Consider the following 23,853-nt stretch of genomic DNA (forward strand, 5'->3'; position numbering starts at 1 on the left):
GGATTTGATGGTAAAGGAGTGGTCTGAAAATTAAATAGAGGTATCTTCTAGGACTGGGATGGCTCATAAAAGGTATATCTGACCAGTGTTCAGGAATATTTTTTTAAAAAATCAGTTCAGCACCTATTGCACTCAGGGAAGTACTTATAAGGAAGTGTGAGAAAGTCACCTGCAAGATCCAAGTTACATTGAGTTATAACTGAAAATATACATAAGATACTTTTTTCTATGCAACTATATATTTATTCACTCCACTGGCTTCCCCATTTGTATAAGTCACTGAAATCCTACTTTGTGTAAGCTGAGGAGAAACAATGGAGTGGCTGTACCTGTTATGCATTATACATTGGACATACTTTAATAACTCTTAGAATTTCCTATTCATGCTCTTACAGAATTTCCCTTGAAAATTTAAACAGTCCTAATCTTATAAATCCCACACAGCCAATCTCTCTCCTCTCTCCCCTTTAGGCCCATGCTCAAGCTCCTCCCATTGACTTTGATCAACATTCAGAAATTATTTTGACCATGTGTCACATTATTCCGAAAGCTATAGGAAAGGATTGTGTGTGTGTGTGTGGGGGGGGTTATTAAAGGAAAACTTGCACACAACACTCAGTAGGACTCCTTTTCTTTATTTCTTTATGTGCTAATTAGAGAAGGAGCTTTAGAACTTTTAGCAATTTATGAGCACCCAGAATGTTGCTAGGCTTTATTGAAATAGGACATTTGCTACCCATGCTTTCACTTTCTCACTCATTCATCCAGTCACTCGCCTAGCTCTTGCAATGCAGACTTGGCCAAGCATTTAGTCCAAGAGTATGGGGGCTCTATTAGACAGAGGGGCTCCACTGAGATCTTTTATTTCAGGTCTTTTATAATCTGCTGGTTGCTAGGCTAAACTGCTTTGTGCAACACTGATTTACAAGCTTTCATTTCAATGTTTATTTCCACATTATTTTGCAGTCTTTCTCCCCCACTCCCCTTTGGTATGCCAGATATATGATAAGAGGTGGATGTGCCTATCTTGCTTTCACTTAATGGCATCTTGGCTCTTTTTCTTCCATTGAGCTGGCTCCAACTCATTTGCCAAGAGTAAAAATTCTTATTTCTATTGCAATGCGTAGCATGTGTAAGAACAATTTCTCATAATCAAGTGTTTTCAGAATGAAACGGGAAGCAATCAAATCTCATAGAAACATGAAGAGCAGTTAGATTTACTTTGTAATAAGGAAAAATTAAGATGTTTATGTGTGTGTGTTATATTTACAAAAAAATAACAAAACAAAACCCTGCATTTTCCCACAGCAAAAATTCTTTGCACCATGCCAGTTGCATTTTTAAGTAATACAATTCCCAAGAACATTATGGACTAAGCTATGTAGCCGATAGGTTACAGAGAATCTTGTGCTTCTGTGAACAGTCTCAAGGCTCTTTAAAGTGTCAACAAAAGTACTTTCATAATTAAACTAAGCTCAAAGATTTTTACAGTTTTTTGTGAAAGCTGTTGATACTTGCCTTTGTTTTGAGGGCCAAAATGCTGATTGAAATGTGTAGGGCAGACAGATCTAGAGTAACTTGAGTTTTGTGTGGAGATGGTAAATCAATTTCATTAATACAAATGAAATAATGTAAGCCAAGAGAGAGAGCAAAAGAGAGAGAAAGAAAAGTCTTGCTAGGATTTAATATTTGGAAAGTGTTCTTAAAAAATACACATACCCATTCATTCTGTCAGTGTGATCTATAGGTGATCATTTTATGATGATGGCCTGAGATTCAAGGTGGGAATTTCCCCTTCTTTTTATCTAGCTTTATGTACCACTGAGAGAGATTTTTTTCTGGAAAATGTCCCCAGTGTGATGGATTACTTAATGTTAAGTTCAGTTCTCTGCTCTTAAAATAATGGATGAAGAATCTGACACAATGAATTGAGTTGGAAAGGTTGTTTGTACGACAGCCTCCTGCGTAGATTGGCATAGATACGTGTTCTTTACTGTTACAAGTGGTATGAACCTTTGTGTTTGTGTGCAGTTACATCAACACTATATAAGTAATACTTCATTAGATAAACTATTGTTTGATGGCTTTTATTTTGTACTTTCATAGCATTGATGGAATATTTATTTATTTATTATAGCCAAATGTGGTGGTACACTGACAAACATGGCTGGTGTGATTCTGAGCCCAGGTTTCCCAGGAAATTATCCAAGTAATCTAGGTTGCACATGGAAGATACTATTGCCTATTGGATATGGTAAGATTCCTGATACAAGTTCAATAATATATCTTTTTATTTTTATTTTATTTTCAAACTTCTATTACCACCCATCTCCCCCATTGGAATCTGAGTTCCAAAGTCATGCTTATTTTTTTTTTTAAAATTCCATACCCTAGCCTGAAACATGTATAAAAAATGAATAAATAAAGCTAGTAACAGTAATTATATTAACATCTCTTTTCTATGTGCTGCTTTATTCAATATTTTTTTTAAATATTAAACAACAATTGTAGACCTCATCTTTTTCTCCTGTTCTTGATTCATTACTGCTGATGCAGGCGTCCTCTACTCCTGACTCTCCAATTGCCTTCCCTGATATGGATGAATTAATTACAATTCCCAGTATTAGGTGCAAAGAAGAACTGGCTCAGGCTCCACTTGATATTATCTTTGGGAACATTATTTATGTAATTACTTGACCTTATTCTGAGTAGTTTTAATTGACATGAAAGCATAAAATAAAACAATATCTAATTCAATTAGGTGTGTCCTTTCCCAGTCCTTTAAAAAGAGGCCAGGTCACTTATGTGCATTTATTTTCTTTTTCTTCCAATGTGTCTATGGAAAGTTTTTGCATTATTCATTAAGGGTAAATAATAATGCCATATTTTAATATCATAAGCTAGATTGAAAGTCCTAAGCTGTTTTTATCAAAATAATATCATGAAGAGCTTGAACTTGTTTAAACTTTTGTAAATTCATTAGCAAATGTGGCTATTCATCTTGGAATAAATAAGAATAAGAAGAATAAGAATAGTGAGATGGCTATAGGTATATGTTCTATAAAGGAAGAAAAAAAAATGCCTAAAATAAAACAGAAACAATATATTTTTAAAGGTGGTGGATTGTGAGAGGTAGCTAATTAAACATTGCTCATTTAGGTCAGTATTCATTTACTTTACTACTAGCTTTATTTCGTTACATAGATTTATGCAATATAATATACTAAGAAAAGATAATATTTTACACTAAAGTAATTAGTTAAGTTAGTGTGATGGATTTCGAGGGTGCCGCTGATTCTCAGGAAGGAGGGAGCACATTCCAAGGAGGTGGAGGAGATAAGAAGAGGCACAGTCTGGGAGGCAATGGTGGGAAGATGAAGAGGTTCAGAATAGCCCTGCCCTAGAGCTCTCCCAGGTGATTTCCCCTTAGGTTAGGTAGAGTAGCTTTAGTCTGTCAAGATTCTGTCTGTACGGTGTGAGCAAATAAAGAACTGAAGTTTGAATGGACTGATTCTTCGTTGTTCTCGGGCTGGGCCTCACAGTCAGTTTGGCTGAAATAAATCTTATTATGATACTATGTTCTTATTCATGAAGTTTGTGTAATTGTGATGTCTTGTTGTAGTTTAGAAATATGTATAAAGTTTTGACACTAACTTCCAAATAATCAAAAGATTACTTGATAGAGTTACAAAAATATTCTACATTGCAAGATTAATTTCTTCTGCTGTATATTCCAAAATTATTTTCCTGCTGATAATAATGTAGGGTCCAACTTACAAAAGACATGGATCCTAATATACAGATGTGAATGCTACATAGCTCAATTCATAAAACAGAGGTTATCCAGTCCTCCATTGCTTCTGTACCACTTGAAAATTTACACCTTCCCTTTGGGGACCTTCCAGAATATTATGATATACAGTGGGCCAGAGAAAATTCAAGGTCTCTCCTTGAACTGCTTACAGATGTCTTTGGTTCATGCAACTATATAATCTCTGCACAGCAAATGGTCACCTTTTTTATGAAAAACTGTATGATTATTTTAAAAAAATGTTATACAGATTATGCATTTAGATTTAGGAAGGAGAGCAATTTCCACACACACCTTCTTTCCTGAGCAGCCCCAGATCTTTTTGAATAGAATACTTTATGACATGGGAGGTATTTACATGGAAAAGGGATTTCCAAAAATTGGTCAGAATGTAGAATTCAAAAATGTGCAACCCCCTACTGAAAATCGTATTTTTTTTCAAAAGTCAAATGAGTGCAGCATGTTGAGGCTGAGACATAACTACATATATTGATTGTAACTTCCCAATCTGCAGAATCTGCTGCAGCCCTCCCGTATTTCCTACCTTCTCTAAAAAGATGGAAGCAAAATCACACACCTGTTCCAGTAGGCAGAAGAGTCTACCCTCGATACATAATATTTTTGTTATTGTAGAAACTGGAGTGTCAGGTATAATTTATGTTCATTAAAGATGAGTCTTACAACATGGCTGTTCCTAGGTGTAAAACTTGATAAATATTCTGCTGAGATTATATCTTGCTAAATCCACTTCCCTTAAATATAATATCACTATTTTAATAACCCAGTTTTGTTTACAATCTATAAAAGAAATACATTCTGTTTTCTGTACTGTTATTGTTATGGGCCAAATAGTGTTCCCACTTGTGTTATTTTAATCAGAATATATGAAACTAGTATAATAGTTTTAGTCAACTCAGTGAGAAAAAAATGGTTACAGTATTGCAATAACCAATATTAAACTTAGAAAAATTGATAGAAAGGGTAATGATAGCTGCAAGATGCACAGTCCTTCATTTATGCTAATCATAGAGTCATATGCTAACTGACTGTTGATAACCTCTGCCTTTCTCTGTAATATGGAACTAATAATATTAACCAGTTATTAAGGTTTAAGGGTTATTGAAACAAATATGTGAAACATTTTGAATAATTAGGAAACAAACAGTAAAGAAATATTATTCATAAATAGTTCATAGTTAATCTACCTCTACTTATACTGATTATTTTTGACATTAGCTGGCTAAGTTTCCTGTTAACTAGGAATCCAAGCTGGAATATAAAAATCTAGATTGGTTAATGGGGTTTGCTCACCTACTTGCTGCTTCTTAATTTTGTTTTTAAAAAACCTACAATATACTAAACTTTCACTTATTTTATTATTTTTGCTATTTAGGGGCACATATACAATTTCTGAACTTTTCCACTGAAGCTAATCATGACTTCCTTGAAATTCAGAATGGGCCTTATCACACCAGTTCTATGATTGGCCAGTTCAGTGGTACAGATCTCCCACCGTCTCTGTTAAGTACAACACATGAAACGTTCATCCACTTTTATAGTGATCACTCAGAAAACAGACATGGATTTAAATTTGCATATCAAGGTAAGCAGTGAATGACATAATTTAAGTAACTAAAGGAACGTCTTCTCATGGCAAGATTTTGTCATTCCATAATTTTTTTTAAAATGCTGGAATGAACATGTATTTTTATGTTTTCTTTTTTCTTGTGCTTGCTGGTTTTTATTTGATTTTTTAAAATTTGGCTTTTAAATGTTACTTGTTCTGAGAGTTTTCTTCCCTCCCTGAGAAACAGCAGTCTGACTTTCTAAATAAATTAAGAGAACTTATTGTCCAAAAACAGCTATTCAAATATTGTTTTGTCAACAATATATTAGTTTTTATATTTTTCAGTAGTTTCAGTTCTGGAAAATTATTTATTTACTTGTTTGTTTGTTTGTTTGTTTATTTATTTTGTATGGCATAGAAATGGAAATATGTGAGTTGGTTCTTTTGGTTGTACACATAAGAACCATTAACTGCAGAGGTAATTTACAGGGCAATCTGTACATATTTTTTCACAATTCTATCAGACATAATTCTGGAGTACGAAATTATAGATTTGCGGGCTGTGGCTAAAGTTTCTATGAATGTGGTACTTTTCAAAGGATGAAGGTATGGGAGAAAATGTATGAAAATAAAGGTAATAAGAGTCCCTCCGGTAACCGCCCAGCGTCCCTCCGGTCGGAGGAGATGGGTGGTGACAAATTTGATAAATAAATATCAGTGAAATCAAGTCAACAATCCAAAGTTTTATCTAGTTTTTGAGGTATTCATAAACAAGCATCTCTGTTCAACCCTCCTCTGGAGGTATAAAATATTTAGATCAGGATAACTATTTGTTATAGTTCTCATATTTGCTGAAAGACACTCAAAAGTATGAAATAACATTTTATGAATGAGGACAGCATTGTGCTTTTTAAAAAATCCTTATATATAAGTACACATAGTCCTTGATTAACTACCACAATTGGGACCAGAATATCAGTCGTTGTGTGAATTAGTCATTAAGCGAGATGCCCATATGACTACTTCACTCAACAACTGCAATCCCAGCACTCATGGTTGCAGTCGTTAAGCAATCTCTTGGGTCATTAAGCGGATAGAGCGAAAGAGCTTCCTGCCAAAGGATTTCCCCTCCCCTCCATGCACGGAGGGGAAATCCTTGGTGGGGCTAGAGGAATGAAGCAAAAATCTTCAGGATTTGAGCTTCTTTCTTGTGGCTCCATGAAGGGTTTCCCCTCCCCTCCGTCCCCTCTGCTTGCAAACTTCCCTGTTGGCTTCCTCACTGACTTTCCAGGGAAGCTGGCAGGGAAGATTGCAAATGGCAATCACATGATCGTGGGGTGCTTGGCAACCAGTCATAAATGTGAGCTGCTTGTCAAGTGCCCGAAGTGTGGTTACGTGACCACGGGGGGTGGCGCAACATTTCATAATGGCCAGAAGTGCTTTATGGGCTATACTGTAAAGCACTCCTTCCAAGGCTGTTGTAACTTTGAATGGTCATTAAGCAACTGGTCGTTAAGCGAGGACTACCTGTACTGCCTGACCATTACCACTGGAGTTGGTATAGACTATCAGTTCTTTCAATAAATTCATAGCAATGTTCAAAACTGCATTTGTGTAGAAAATATTAGAACACTACTCCTTAAAAGAAAAGGCTATTAGGCAAGAAGATTAAAATACTATGATTTATTTCTGAAATATTTATGTAATTCATAAATATACAACAACTTCTACTTGGAACATTTCTTACCATTTATGTGATTTTTTTTTTTAAAGGAGGCCTCGAAATGATATCTTCCCCATCCCACATGACTTTTTTTCCCTTTTTTAAAAAATACACTTGCTTAGCTGTTAAATTTGGCGTTGTTCAGACATGTTGCTAGAGAGATTCATTTTAAGTTCAGAACAAATCAACTCCAAATGCAGAGTTGGCTGCATTCCAGTGGAATGAAACTTGAAATGACCTAAGTGTTCAGTATTCTCTTGGAACAAAACTGAAAACGTGTTTGTTTGTTTTTGTTTGTTTTTGTGATCTGGCCATAGGAAACAATAGCAACTTGGGGCTAGGCCCTTAATGGCTTTTCAGCATTTCAGGGCCACAAGAATAGGCAGCGTAGCAGCCCATACTGGTTGTTAATGGAAATCCAACATGCAGGAAAATTGGCAAAAGGGATGTTTAAAACTATTTTTGAACTCATAATAGGAAAGCATAGAGGTGGGGGGAAAAAAACAGCACCAGTTCCTTAACAGTTAACTTGGAATCTGTTATCAGAAGAATCCTTTCTGTTTGTCAGAAGAGAGAACCAAGTTTTCCTCTTCTTTAAATATCCCCAGGTGCTCAGCCAATGTATTGCAAGAAGGAGAAACGGAGCTCATTTCTCTCATCAGCATTATTTAGTAGCAGCCACCAGCACTTAGCAGTTAGTTAGCAGAAGTCAGCCAGTCAACCAGCAAGACATAGACTGAAATTCAGTTGACAGTGTGTGTCCCCATTCTTTTCTGATTTGTTTGGGTCTGTTTTCAAATAACTTTACAAATATTTTTAAGTCAAGTGTTGTTGCTGTTTATTGCTTGTAACTCTTGCATCAATAAATAAAAGAACTTGATGATTATGCAGTATAGTACTGTACTAGGAGAGCAAAAATGCCAAGGGCCTTCTAAAAAGCTCTCTGTCCCTTGGTCATTAGATGTTGACCTGTTCCTCATCCTCCTTCTGGCAAGTTACCCCTCTGTTCCCATTATGTATTTGGGGAATGAACACTCTATAGGATAGATGTAGGTACCAAGTCCTAAGGTAGCGGGTGGGCAAAGAGGGAAGCTATAATAGCAAATCTTGGTTTTAAAAGAAACTCATGCCCTTGTGACCTCCCATCTGGACCACTGCAATGCACTCTACATGGGGCTTCAACTGGTGCAGAATGCGGCAGCATGGGTAGTAAATGGCGCCGGTTATTTGGTGCATGTAACACCTCTACCCTGTGAGTTGTATTCGTTGCCAGTGTGCTTCTGAGTGCAATTCAAGGTGCTGGTTGTCACCTTTAAAGCCCTTCATGGCTTGGGACCAGGTTACTTGAGGAACCATCTCTCCCCAGTTGTTTTTACTTATTCGATCTGGTCAGGCAGGATGGGCATGCTTCAGATCCTGTTGGCTAAGGAATGCCAGTTGGCAGGGCCTAGAATGTCAGAGCATGCTGGAAAGCATTTGGCCCGAGAGATCAGAAATATCACACACACCAGGCATTTCTATAAAAATAAATGTATTTACAGAAAGCACAAAAAACATATTTTACAAGCTGTGCATTCACACGCACTCAGAGAGGACAGGAGGAGGCTGTGTGTAGAAAGGAGGAAACTGAAACTAACAAAGCACAGGCAAGCTGCCCTCCAGGCAATTTCTTTATTTGGTCATGCCTTTTCACACCCAAACTGAGGACAATTAAGTTCGACCTCTTCACCCTGCCGATACTTAAGGAAGTACTCAATTACCATGGTAACATTAATTTCTGTAGCAGAAAACAATATACTAACAGAGAAGATGTGCCTTTTCTGCCCTAGTACCCACTTTATGGAACAGTCTCCCTCCGGAGATCAGGATGGCCCTGACCCTGCTGGCTTTTCATAACTCCTTAAAGACCTGGCTCTGGGGCCCTGAGTGTATGTGGGCACCCGTTTCATGGTTAATGTAGTCTTTATAATGGGTGCTTTATTCTTGGCTGCTATGCATTTTAATGTTTGTATTATTTTAATAGTTTTGTTTTTTTTAAATTTTGTTCACCACCCAGAGTTAGTGAGATGGATGGCTATAAAAATTAAATTAAATTAAATTAAATTAAATTAAATTAAATTAAATTAAATTAATATATTTATTTATTTTCAGTCTACCCTTCTGAAAAGGCAGAAGACAGAAATGGGACAATCTCTCTCCCTCTCCCTCCAAATCCCTCCCTCTGATTCCTACCCACAAAGGAGCTTTAATACTATTTTTATTTTAATACTAAAACTTGGTTAGAACAACCAGATCACTTCACCCAAGTCAGTAGCAGCGGGACATGATCACCCCCAACTGTTGTATTAGTAGGCTATAAAATGTGTTGAAAAAAATCCAATCATAAACCTCAGGACAAAAGTTCAGCGTGGTCTCTCATAACGATTGAGTTATGACCTCAAAACAAAATTCTTGAAAAACATTCAAATTGGCCTCACATTTTTCACTATAAGACATCAGCTCATAGCATTGCTCACATGGATAGCCACCACGGTAAAATTCCTCTGCATGTATATGAAAACATAACTGGTAACACAGCAACCAGGTTTTATTTCACTGATTTATGCATACAGAGAGCTTTCTTTATTAGTATTCGTGATTTGATACTGCTGTATCAGAAGAAAGATTCAAATATCTAGCGTCTTGCTTCCCTTAGTTGCTTCTAGGAAACCCACAAACACAGTATGGCCCAGGATTGTCCCCCACCATTGGGTGTCATACTGCTTTTGAATCAGGAGCTTCCATAGAGCCATTGTTATTAGATGTCATCTGAGCTGGTGATAATCACATTTGGGCAGACCCAGCACAGTCTGAGAATGACTGAACTAGGATAACATAGAATCTGATGACCCTTTATTGCCAGGCATACCAACAGGGGTTGTCAATAAATACCTCTTGGAGAGCTTTCATGATGAGACATTCAAGAGAATTAGCAGCCAAGTGATTAAGTGGTTCTCTCAGGCACTATAAGAAATGCAGCAAAACCTAGAAAAAGCCTTCGATTCAATATGTGAATGGTTGGTATTGTACTGCAAGCCTATATAACATTGATTTGTAAGTTGAACGGTGAGTCATCAAGCTCTGATCCTAATTTATACTATATATTACACGCCTAATTAACAAGTCACAATGCTATCCATAAAACATGCCAGTTTTTTTGTTACTACTCTGACTCATAAGGCATATTCCAGTGATTTATATTCCAAATCTTCAATGTATTATACCTTTATAGAAGTCAAAACTGTGGTTGTATGATATGTCTGTACTTACAGCTTTGCTAGGTAAAAATCTGAATGATACTATGTTAGTAGAAGAAAATGGAATGAGAGCTCATTTTCTGGACTTACCAAAAAAAGGGGAACAGTAGCAACCCCAAATTTTTAATGAGCTCGACTTGAATGTATACAGAATAATAGTGTTAAGCTAAATATTGAAACAGAGGCTTATTGTTCTAAAATGTGAATACTACCTGGGAAGATGGATGCTAGTGAAAGCCTGCTCTGAACTTGTAAACTCACTCTGTGCCCCATGAACAAAAATGTATCCCTGATGATTGTCAGGCCTGACAGGAATATGGCAGCAGAAGCATCCTCTTCTCCGTGATTATGAATATTTGAAGGAAACACCTAGAATCATAAATTCAGTCATGTGTTTGCATGTTGCTTGTAGAAGTTTTACTCTGGGTCCACTAATTCTGCTTCCACTTATTGGACAAATATTATAGATAAGAAAATATATGATCAAAACTGCAAATCATTAAATAAATTTAATATTGTATATAAATCTATCCTGAAGTTTGGAGGCAAATGCTTGGATGTTAACTTCATCATTGCTATACTTTCATTACCCACCAAGGCTTTATATATAAAAAATTCCCTTCTCACCCGTATGGGTAGTATACATACACACACAAACACATACACACACAGGCATGCTCACCCACATGTGTATAGTTTGTGTGTGTGCTGTATATAGTCACACACACACACACACACAAATGAAGTGAAGTGAAGTGAAGTCCTCAACTGGAAGAAAGTTGCTTGCCTGTATTAATTAGTTTAATATAAATATTTAGCAAATTATAGAACATTTATCAATTTGTTTCTTGATTTTTAAAATTTTATGGGGAAGAAAACGTTTCATTTTATCTTCTTTTTTCCAGCTTATGAATTACAGAATTGTCCGGATCCTCCTCCTTTTTATAATGGATATATAATAAATTCAGATTACAGTGTGGGCCAGTCTATCTCTTTTGAATGCTATCCTGGATATGTATTAATTGGTCACTCTGTTCTCACTTGCCATCATGGGATCAACAGGAACTGGAACTATCCTTTTCCAAAGTGTGAAGGTAACTTTTGTTCATGTTAAGACTGTTTAAATTCCAAGATTTTCTTATTGTTAATGTGTTCAAGAAGAAAAAAAAAAGAAAAGTTAAAAAAAAGAAAGTTGACATATCAAAATCATGATCTGTTGCAACCTTCATACCAGTTTCATTTGTAATCAGAATTGACAAGGAAAGATATTTCTCTTCAAAACCGAGAAATAGCTGGGATAAGTCATACACCATTCTGTCATGTCTCATATGGTAAATCACTACCCTTTCTTCCCCTGCACTCACGTATATACTTGTCACTTGCCACCCACATCTGTGCCTCTTGGAAATGTAGTTTTTCCTGGCCTGTGATGCTCATAAAACAACCAGAAGATACTGTTAATCTGTGGAAGTCACATCTCCTAGAGCTAAAGGTTTCACTGCCATAGGCATATTCCTGATGCTAAAAGAAAAGAGAGAATGAGTTCAGCAGCAAAATGAGTTGAAGAAAGAGGACTTGATCTGAAGGCTTTTTGAAGGGTAGGAAGCACTGTTGGATGTGGATTTGGCAAGGAGGGAAGGATGAGTTTGGATTTTTAAAAATGATGGCTCATAACTTTTGTCTTTGTAGTGAAAACAGTTGTAAGGAGAAGAATTTGTTTGTCTTGCCTGTCTATCATTGTATTAAATGTGGTATGTACATTTAATACAGAAATAACCAGTACAATGCCAGATTCATGCTCAGATTTCTATCTTTTAAATTAGGGAGAGGGGACATTGGTTTGGAGGTATGACAATAGGATAATAGGTATTTAAGTTCTACTGTTTTCTCAGCACCATTTTATTTTAGGAGAGAAATAATGGAATGGGGGAGAGAATTAAGAGGCATTTATATAAAACAACAACAACAACCCTGGCTCAGGGAGAAAATGAATATATAATAGTTTTGAATGGACACAGTGCCCATTTCTAAATCTACAATATGATTTCACACAGAAACTTTCTCAATAAATGCTGAATTCCAAATTTTGGCTGTTGGGAAAGGGAGTTGCAGGAAAGATTCAGTTCCCATCTCCCTTTCTCCATTAAACAGCTGATTTGCAGGATATCAGTAGTTTTCAAATAGCTTCATTGCACATGCTTCTTTGTTCAGAACTAGCTTCAATTAATTGCTTGCAATGATTATTTAGATATCCATCATTCATGTTAATTGGTTGGCTGTTTGGTTCATGCACCTGCATATGTAAATTTAAAAATCTGAACTATGCTAATGTTTCCTTATTTATATTTTAAAATGTAGCTTCTAATTCACACCACTTATATTTTAGTTGTGCTCAGAATTTCCTCAAATTACTTTGAAATCTCACACATTATACATAGTGGAATAGAGTTAATTATTATATGCCATGCTTAGAATTAAAATTATTTGTACTAAATGCTATAATTAAAATAACTTTTTAACATTCATAAATGAAGATCCTTGGGGAAAAAAGCAAAATGTAAAAATGACCACTTTGTCATGCAAAAAAGCCAGATGGGAACCTTCAAACTAAACTGCATCATGCTTAGATATCTACTTAAAACTAAACATATGAAATGGTTTTTTGTTGTTGTTGTTGCCACCTGGAAATGTTAATTATTTGCAATTAAAAAACAGAGTACTTCCTTCAGTAAACCAGTTTACTGTAAATAATGCATTTGCCATGAGCATATTTATTATAGAGGTTGGGAATACTGCCACACTGATGAATGAATGGCAAGATGCACATCTCAGATTTATTTAGAAAGAAACATATACAGCATCTTGCAAACTAAAGATCCTACTCTAACGACACTATATAGCAACTGTGGCATTTTGTGGCTCCTGACACATTTATCATATTTGCTGAGATATGAAAAGCTGGTGATGATTTTCAGTACGCTTCAAAGCATTCTGTTTGACTTGCAAAGTCCTACCCTGCCTAAGGCCAAGGTATCTGAAGCAGCTGCAACAGCAGCTACTGCTATTTTATTAGATGCCAGCAGAGTGCAAGGAAAAATTGGCAAGTGGTGCAGTGATTTGTGCACTGCCAGTAACAACGTCATTTATGACCAAAGATGCAGTCATTGGCAGTGAATCGCAGAAGCTGCCCTGATGTTCATTGCAATTATTGGTGTGTGTGTGTGTGTGTGTGTGTGTCACTCTCTTTACTACATCATATGATTCATGATTGATGTGAAGAGTCTCTTATTCCTTTTCTGAGCTGTTCGTATATTAAGATCCCTTCTCATAACTCACCCCCTTGCCAGTTAGGGAGGTGGCCAGCAGGATCAAGGCTCTCTTTACTGCTGCCTGATAATGATAGCCTGTCCTCAGAGAATCCACCTGATACTAGCAATGGGTGAATCACATCCTTTTAACTCAGGTTCAGTTTCACATCTGATTACCCATGATTTTGTCAATTGTCTTTTGGCGCTAAGTGCTAAGCTGATATGCATGTGCAACAGTATTATCATGCATACATTTAGAAAAGTAGTATTATTTGCCAGGCAGAAGTCTATTTTTAGATGTACATGGGAAAAAAAGAGAGAGAGAATGAGAGAGAGAGAGAGATGACTATGTGGAAAACTGTAATCCATTCAAAGAACTACAAAAACTAAAGGATTGTAGTGTTTTTAATCTGCAAATTGGTTGTAGGTGGTGGACTTGATCATTTGACAAGGATAAATTTCTAAAATGGGAAGGGTGAGGAAACTAATATGTCACGGGCTAAATACAGCCAGTAAGGCAATCCTGGCTGGGTTCCTGCCTCCCTTCAACCAACCTTATAGCACGAAGTTTAGGAGAAAGCTAATTCCTCTGGGAACATAAATTTGGCAGAATGGCAATCTGGGGAGGAAAAAAAATAGTACGATCTGTAGTGGGATTAACTTTTCATTTCCAACATTTTTATGATCCTTTTCATTTACTTTCATAATCAAAGTAAATTTTCCTCAGTGTGGGAGGTAACAATTAAGAAAAAGGTCCAATGGTAGGGTTCCTTTTTCTTTCTTTTTTTTTTACAAACCTAATTTCTGGTAGGAGCATCTCTATATATGTCATTTGTGAGAATGACTGTGTGCGTGTTACCTCTACGTGTTTTACGGTTCAGTACCAGGAAATGTAGATCTTAAGGTAAAAAGAGATTCTCCGTGTCAACTTCAAAGCACCCTACTCCATCATCCTGTCTTGTAATTTGGCTACTTAGTCACTATTGAATTCTTTTAAGAACCCAGATTATTCTATTTAATCTGAATTGCCTATTATGAGAGATGATATGTTTTGTTACTCTCTCACTTTGGATTTTTTTTCCTTACATTGTTTTTTTTTTTTAAATACAGCTGGCAAGGATACACTGCTTTCTAAAAGATTACATTGATGTATATTATTGTTCTTTCTTTTATCAGCCCCTTGTGGATATAATGTAACATCTCAGAATGGTACTGTGTACTCACCAGGATTTCCAGATGAATACCCAAATTCAAAAGATTGTACATGGCTGATAACTGTAGCCCAGGGTCATGGCATCTATATCAATTTCACATTACTCCAGACAGAACTAGTGAATGACTACATTGCAGTATGGTATGTTAACATCTTATTATTGTAAATGGTGATACTTTTTAATGTATTTTCCCCCATTTTTCTTTGGCTAAATAAAACAAAACAAAAACAAATGTGATGTGTAAGTGCAGGCATATGTTCCTGTACAGCAGATTTTGTTTATTAGCAAGTTTCTCATTCTGCTTAGTAAGCCTGTTTTTCAACACAGAAATTTCAGAAGCTCCTTGTGGGAAACTTAGTTTTATCTGTACGGATATCATTTCTGGTTAACATAAAAACAGATATCATAGGGATTCCAGAATGATACTTTATTGTTGCAGAGTATAGTAATAGAATCTTGAAAGCCTGTCCAAGTTTCTCTCTGTCCCATCTTATACTAAACAAATCAAAGTAAGGTTAATTTGAGTTAGACTTGTTCCTTCCTTCCTATGGCTCTCTTACTGTTATAACTTCCTTAAAATCAGCTCTGCATTTTTTACAATAATCTAAAATCAATTTTATTAAAAATAGGAAGAAAATATAAAACTTCCTTTATTTTATTATTTTATTGTTTTATTGTTTGTTATTTTACTGTTTTATTGTGAACTGCCCAGGGTCCCCTGAGTGGGGGAGATGGGCGGTAATAAAAATATAACAAATAATATTTAGGAAGTCACATGTAAAGCATTTAGTAGCAAAGGAGGTAACAATTCAGAACTGCTTAGATCAGAGATAGCATCTTAAAGCAATTTCTGATAACAAGCTATCAAAGAGAATATAAACCTAGGACAGATTCAAGGTCTAAAGGATCTGCTGCTCAAAGAGCCCAATATATAATAAGTGTACAATAACTTTGCTTGCCCAGATACAAGAAACTTCAGAGATAACAGTTAAATAAATAAAATAATAAAATAGTTAAACAGTTAAATTAAATAAAATAAAATCAGAAGTGATTTTAATACATACTGAAGTAAATCAAAGATCTATTTGCAGATTTTTGGCTAAAAAAATGTCTAAACCTTAGGGGGGGGGAAAAAAAACCCTGAGATCCTGAAATAAAGGATTTATCTTTCCATCCCTGGAATTTTCCTGTAAAATTGCAACCTTTAATAAGGGGCTTAGCAGCAAATTTCCTGATCCAAGTATGTCTCCTTTCTTCTTTAATTTCAGTAGAATATCTGTAGCTCATGTTTGAACTGTGTTGGTGCTCTCTGAGCTTGGCCATTTGTTTGCAGACATTTCAGTACTCAACTAAGTAACATCATCAGTGCATAAGCTCAGAGAGCACCTGGGATTCCACACTCCTTTAATTTCTCCAGAGATAATGTTTCCATTCTTCTTAAAGACAAAGGTTTTTCTCACCTAAATAGGGAGAGATTAGGAGGAATCTTTTCTTGCTTGTTTGAGGAAGGACATGTCACACTTAAAAAGATCCTGCTGGAAATTCTGTGTATTACTTGCTTGGAAAGTAGCTGACAGGCTGAAGTACCATAAAGGCTAGGTTGGTTTCTCAACATAAGCATTTTTCTATAGGTACTAATGGGATGAAAGAGTTGAAACAATTTCAGGCAGAACTGCAGGGGGAAAATACTGTATGTTACTTTTCATAGCTTTCCCTATTTTTTAAAAAAGGTTACACTTTTCACAATTAAGGATTGTTCTTAAATGTATTGATAGATCTGAATACAAATGAATCACTATGCTACAATTGTTTAGATCATCTTCCTGAAGGCTTAAAGCTACTGTCAATATACAATACAATGTAAAACTTAATTACAACCTTTGGTTAAAACTGTTTTCTTTTTCTTGGTCCTTAGGGATGGACCAGACCAAAATTCACCTCAGCTGGGAGTGTTCAGTGGGAATACAGCTCTTGAAACTGCTTATAGCTCCAGCAATCAAGTCCTTCTCAAGTTTCACAGTGATTTCTCTACTGGAGGATTCTTTGTTCTCAATTTTCATGGTCAATATTCTTATCTAACAAATCATATATGTGTGAGAGAGATAAGGAGAGTCAGGCAGCATGGGGTGATTTAAAAGAATATTTTCTTCCTACTGATGTCAAAATAAATTTGATTGGTTCAATTGGCATGATATTCTCATTTAATGAAAACCTCTAGAATATCAACCTTTATTATTTGCAGCAAAAGTAGAGTTAAATATTTAATATGTGTTACTTGGCTCTGAATATTTTAACAGAAAGCCCTAAGCACTTAACCCAGACCACACTACTCCTAAGTAAGTCCTAAGGACTTTGGGGGTATTAATGAAACACACTGATATTCTAATTTCCTGTCAAAAAAGCCTGAGCTGCTCAGACATAGGATGTTTTCTCACTGAAGCTATAGAACATCATTTCTGGTTACGTAGTAAGAAAAAGAGAGACTCATACAATAGAAGGAGATTTCTTAAGAGACTGCTTGTGTTATTTAAGATGCTTTTTATTCATTTTCATTTTGTCATAGTCTTATTTCTGAGAAAGGATACTAATTTTAAGGAAAGTAGTCTTCTGGCAAGAAAGTAATGAAGGAGAGTGTGCATGACATGTACATCTCTATACATGCACACACATATTCTCAGAAAGAAATTAAAGTTAACCAAATATTTTCTTTTGACTTGTGCAAAGGTATGCATATATGGACATAGTAATCCCAATATTCCACATGGGAATACAGACCCATATGGTCAGTAACTTTAAATAACAGATTTTTCACATGATTTTTTCACTATGCCCATTTTGCTACAACTGCCATCTGTGTTATATTATTTGTGCAGCATCACACCTTTTCCTCAAAGATTCTTGGGTGCCATTCACCATATACTGAGGTTTATCTTCAAACCAGTAGTAATGCAATTTTGATTTGATTCTATAGCATATCAACTCAAGAAGTGCCAGTCTCCCCCAGCAGTTCTGCAAGCTGAATTGTTTTCAGAAGATGATGATTTTGAAATAGGTAACAATTGATGTCTGTGTTACCTCATGTATATACTTATTTTCAATTCAGACTTCTACTTAAACTGATATTAGTATATTTGAAATGTTCTTTTTACTTAAAGTTGTAGTCACTGTAAATGTCCTTAATGTTGGAAGATGTATAGTTTATTCCTATTCACCTATTGTACTTGGGTAGAAGCACTCTATTTAAAAAAAAAAGCTTAATGTTTTAAACATTAAACTTCTTAAAATGAAAGTATCTATCTATTTATTTTCTATCCCGCCTTTATGATTATTTTTATAAATAACTCAAGGTGTCAAACATACCTAATACTCCTTCCTCCTCCTCTTTTCCTCACAACAATAACCCTGTGAGGTGAGTTGAGCTGAGAGAGAGGGACTGGCCCAAGGTCACCCAGCCAGCTTTCATGCCTAAGGCAGGACTAGAACTCTCAGTCCCCTGGTTTCTAGCCTGTTGCCTTAACCACTAGACCTACTAATTGTCACTGTTTCCATATACAAAATCCTTCTTTGAATATTATCTTGGTGAGTCCATAACCCAGTTCCCCAAAGCTACTCAGAGAATATGCATGTTGTCCTCTACTCCCAGCATACTAGGACAACTGATAATTGTCTGTTAAACTGAGCAGGACTAAACCATGTGGTTACAATATTATGTTCAATTAAACATAATGACCCAGACCTTTCTCTTGAATTTGGTCAATCCTGCTTTAGTCTGGTGTGCTGCATTTGACTTATTAGCCACTAAGAACATCTTCCTAAAAATTATATTGAACAACATAAAATATAGTTAAATTAATTAATGGGGTTAATTTAATGTAAAGAAGATGCTTCATAGCCTCAGATTAATTGCAACAAATGGCTTTATTGCAGCAGGTACAGAATTAGCTCCTCTACCTTAGAAAAGGGACGTAATAACCAATATCCTCCTCTGAGCATTTGAGGAAGCTTTTGATATATGGGTATATGTTTTCTTCTGCCTTGGAAGAGCACTCTTGATATTTTAAACTTGGCACCTGTTTAATGCTATATCCACTGTTACTTCAGGTTAACTGCTTCCTTTTTTCTTGCCATTTGCAAAGGCCATGAGCTTGGTTTTACAAATCCATAGGAGGTGTTCCTCACAAAGAGAGCTACTTTAGGTCCCTCCTCCTCCTCCTTAACCTTATTGGGGTCCATGATAGGACAACCTCATCATCTAAATACAGCTGGATTACTGAGTGTTCATTCAATAACTTAGAAGGAGGATGCTCCATTGTGGCTAAATATACTGTTGTAAGATAACATATAAATACTAAATCGTAGTGGTATTAGGATGAAGCTTTAATTTACTCCTCCCTAATTAGTATCATTTCTGCCAGGAGTCAGTACGCTAACTAGTATTGATGTGTAATTTGTAGATGAGCGAAAGCAGATAGAAATCTGTTAAGTAGACCATAAGTTTCTCCCATAAATTGTCCTTAGAAATAGAGTCAAAAACCTGCTTACAGCCTATAAATATTGCAAATAGAGCTAATTTAGATATTGATGTATACTTTTCTGTCAGATTATATAGTAACAGGTCTTGGTCCATTCTGGAGGAGATGGCTCTAACTCCTGCAGTTTGACTACAAGAATGTGTGACTCCATCTATTCTAACAGCTTCTAGTACAAATGTCTTAGTACTTTAAAGACTGGATGATAACTAGCATGTTCAGCTTTGTTGCCCTTCTTAAAGATGGGAATAATGATTGGAAATCCCAAGACTTTAAGAATCTGAGTTGATCTAACCATTTAACTAAAAAGACAAGCCAGAACTGGAGCTCAACGGTCTGACCCTGAGGGAATACTGTAATCCCGTGGTGCCTTTCCTACCTTCAGCTAATTAATTAATTTATGTATTTCTGAAAATGAGACAGAATGCCCAATGAGAAAGTGATCATTTCCTCTTCTAAATTGAAAGGGTGAAAGTCTTATGTTGTATGGAAGACATGAGAGTAGCTCCAGACAGCTGTTTAAACGTGGTGGCATTCAGTTCAAAAGGGCACAGAATGCGGTATCATGACAGCTTATCTCCAGAAGATGGCAGAAGGTGGCAGAGTAATTTGATCTTTTAGCGGTTGTTAATTATTGCCACTTGCTCTTCTATTCCCATTTGACACTCTGTCTTGGAACTGCCCTCTTGGACATAATCATTTTCTGATCATTTCGGTGAAAATTCCATAATCTCATGTTTTTAATAGGATTTAAAATCCTTGTACCTGCTCTTAAAATTGTGTTTTTATTGCAGTGGAAGATTGTTACATTTTAATTCTGTTATTTACTGTATTTTAATTGCTTTTGTGGTAACTACATTGGGAGCACAGGAAAATCAGAAAGTATTTCTCTATACTGAATATTTGAGAGCCTGTGATCTTTAGTGGTCTGAGTGCTGGGACTAGGATCCGGGAGACTTGAGTTCAAGTGCACTGTCAGTTGTAGTATCTCACTAGTGACTAGAATCTCACAAGGTTGTTGTTATGAGGAAAAAATAGGAGGCAGGAGAATTAGGTGTATTCACTGCTTTGAGATAGAGGAGGAGGAGGAGGAGAAGGAGTTATCATGATCTGGAGATGCCAAAGACTAAATCAGAGATATTTCTGTATGCACTGCACTTGGTTTTTCCCCTTATTGTGAAAGGCACATTAGAAAGTGATAAGTAAGTGTATAAATAAAGACTTTTACATAATACATTTTAGTGAGACAGAGAAGATACTGACTAAGTCATCAACCTTGGTATACCCACGTCCCATGTAGCATTCTCTGCTAATGCTTAAGACAGTAGTAGTCATTTCTGATACATTTTGGCCATATGCCACAAGCACAACCAAAGCCCAGTTTTAACCCAGGTGGGCTATGCAGGCTAGGACCTCTGATCCAGCAAGCCAGTATTCTGGCCAACTAAGAGGTGGATGGGTACTGACACATTTATACAAAACAAAGAAGAAAATATAGAGTATGAATTGATGGACTTTCTGAGATGGCCAGATTAACCTATTTGGTTAGAGAAAAGACAATATATACGTTTACTGCTGACTGGAAACCCCTTATGGACTTTTTGCGAAAAACAGAAAAAATGAACTTATGATCCTTAGCAGCCTTTTTCAACCTTTTGACCCTGGAGGAACCCTTGAAATATTTTTCAGGCCTTGGGGAACCCCTACACATTCAGGCTCACATATAGGCCAGGAGTTACCACATTATTATATTTGTTTCATGTGTAGGCCTGTATATATGCGTTAACAGTGTTCGTAAACTGAAAATAAAGAATGAATTCACATTCATTCTTTATTTTCAGTTTAAGAACACCGTTAACACATATATACAGGCCTGGGTATGCCAAGGCTGATGACTTAGTCAGTATCTTCTCTGTCTCACTAAAATATATTACGTAAAAGTCTTTATTTATACACTTATTTATTTATCATTTTCTAATGTGCCTTTCACAATAAGGGGAAAAACCAAGTGCAGTGCATACAGAAATATCTCTGATTTAATGTGAAGTCGCCTGAATTTGAAATAATTTTTTAAATAAATCGTGATCTCCCAGGGAACCCCTAGTGGCCTCTCGCAGAGCCCTAGGGTTCCACGGAACCCTGGTGGAGGAACCCTGATCTATGGTTTTGATGATTTAGTTAGGATAAATTATAGAAAGAAGAGAGTCATGAGGTAACTTTAGAGAAAGAAGTACATCTACAATATAACTGCTGTAGAGAAGATCAGAAGCCACTTCTCTGTATCTTTTTTCTTTCTTTTCTATTTTTCTTCTACCTTCTTTTTCTTTTTGCACTTTAGCTTTCTCTTTTATTTCTTCGTTTTTCTTTTTTCCTTCTTACTCTAAATTAGTTTGTATTAATTTTTACTCCTGTTTTTGAAATTTTCAATAAAATTATATTTAAAAAAAGAATTGATGTATGGAGCTGGTTGAAGCAATTATAGAAAGGTATGGAAAGATATAGTAAATGATGTTGCTATAATCTAGATTTAAATATGTTTCCATTTCTTTCTTCTTATAAATAATTTCAGGAGACTTTGTCAAATACAAGTGTCATCCTGGCTATACCTTGGTCGGAAATGACATGATGTTCTGTAAGTTAAAAGCTCAACTTCAGTTTGAGGGTTCTCCTCCAATTTGTGAAGGTATGTACGCAGTAACTATATGTAGGGATTATGAAAGAGTTTTTCACATATTGTATTTGATGTTTAAATTTTCTTTAAATCAAGAATATGATAATTAGGAAATATAATGAAAAAGTATTGAAATGTGTTTTTAGTATTTGCTTTTTTTCAGAGGTTTGCTGCTTGAAACAAGCTATTTCTATATGCTGTTTTACACTTCATTATTCATGGAAGTATACAGGTTTTAATCCAAGATGTGCCTCTTTGACAGTTTTTAAAGGAGTTATATTTCTATTATAACAGAACATGCAATGAAAACAATTTAAAATAGTTTTCCCCCCATGATTTCTATCAATCTCTGTCCATGGGGAGCATATCAATATACTAAGCAAGAAGAAACTGGGAATGGTTTTAGCTCTGAAGAATCAGAAATTGAATGATTTCAGAGTATATATAAGTAAGAGCAAATTACTGTTATCAGAGAACATTGTCAGAACCAAAATAATCAGAGATTCTTGAAACTAAACATATAGTATAAAACAATACTCATTTTTTAGTGATAGATTCTGTGCCCTAAATAAGATGAGATGGCATAATGTTAGAGACAGCAATTCAGGTGACAAAATAAAAAAAATGCATGTTTTATTTATATGAAAAACACAACAAATCTGACTTTACTGAAAATTCTAGAACCATACTATAATGGCTTCAGTATATGTGTCAGGACTTCCATATGTACACAGAAGCTGCTGAATTCTGCTCTATAAATTGGCATATTTATGAGTGTAAGTCATTGCTGTGGTACTTGATTAGTGAAACAGGCAGTTTTTTCCCTCTTAAGGTTCATTAAAAGTAAGAATAGCCTGTCTATGCTCACTGGTAAGATATAAACACCCTAGCTCCATTCTCCTTATTTCAGTTTCTATGTGTAGAGGGCAACCATTTTTAGGGGACAGCTTTCTCTATTCCTGGAAGCTGTCCTCATAATTAACTAATCTGAGTTATCAATCACGTTAATGTCTATGCATAAAAGAAATTCTTGACTACAGATGGCCACCTCCTACTCATGGAGGATGATATCAGGGGGGTTCATCCTTTCTCTTCCTCCTGACTGTAAGTGGATTGGGTCCATTTTTAATAAGACTAAAGAGGGTTTATATGTCAAAGAGAAGATGACCAGTATGATAAGAATCTCAAGTCAGAACTTTGAAAGTTTAGACTTAACTTCATTCAAAAAGTGGTTTCCTGAACAATGAAAAATTGCCAGATATCAAATATTCTAAATATTCCATTTGAATAGTGCAACTATAGAAATAATGGAACAATTATAACATTAAAATTATCATTTAAAACCAGATACTAGTGTATACACAAAATAATATATATGCTTAGTACTTAAACTAATGTTCTTCATTGTTCACAATTCCTAAGTACAGGTAGTCCACATTTAGCGACTGCCTCATTTAGTGATCATTCTCAGTTACGATGATGAAAAAGTAACTTTACGACCCATTGTCGCATTTACAACCTTCGCAGGTCTGTAAAGCAAAGGAAAGCTAAAGTAAGATCATAAGCACAGTTGCAACCACTTCGTTTAATGACCAAGTTGCCAGTTCCAGTTGTGGTTGCTAAACAAGGACTACCTATATCCAGAAAATCCCTGCTTAAAAGTATCTCAGTTTTGTATATTGTAATGGTTGCCTTAATCCGAATAAAACGCTCAGACTCAAAATCACATTTTAG

The 23,853-nt window shown here is 35.7% G+C and overlaps 1 protein-coding gene across 1 annotated transcript in view; it reads left to right on the forward strand.

Annotated features, from left to right (window-relative positions):
• Positions 1 to 23,853, forward strand: part of CSMD1 (CUB and Sushi multiple domains 1) — a 1,072,463-nt gene that overhangs the window by 937,660 nt on the left and 110,950 nt on the right. Inside the window, exons 41-47 of the mRNA XM_063298442.1 lie at positions 2,138 to 2,254; positions 5,205 to 5,414; positions 11,303 to 11,491; positions 14,882 to 15,059; positions 16,835 to 16,980; positions 17,891 to 17,971; positions 22,018 to 22,131. Coding sequence (XP_063154512.1) covers positions 2,138 to 2,254; positions 5,205 to 5,414; positions 11,303 to 11,491; positions 14,882 to 15,059; positions 16,835 to 16,980; positions 17,891 to 17,971; positions 22,018 to 22,131 — 1,035 coding nt within the window. The remainder of the gene's footprint in view (positions 1 to 2,137; positions 2,255 to 5,204; positions 5,415 to 11,302; positions 11,492 to 14,881; positions 15,060 to 16,834; positions 16,981 to 17,890; positions 17,972 to 22,017; positions 22,132 to 23,853) is intronic.

The sequence above is a fragment of the Candoia aspera genome, chromosome 1 (genome assembly GCF_035149785.1).
Source record: "Candoia aspera isolate rCanAsp1 chromosome 1, rCanAsp1.hap2, whole genome shotgun sequence".
Lineage (NCBI taxonomy): Eukaryota > Metazoa > Chordata > Lepidosauria > Squamata > Boidae > Candoia > Candoia aspera.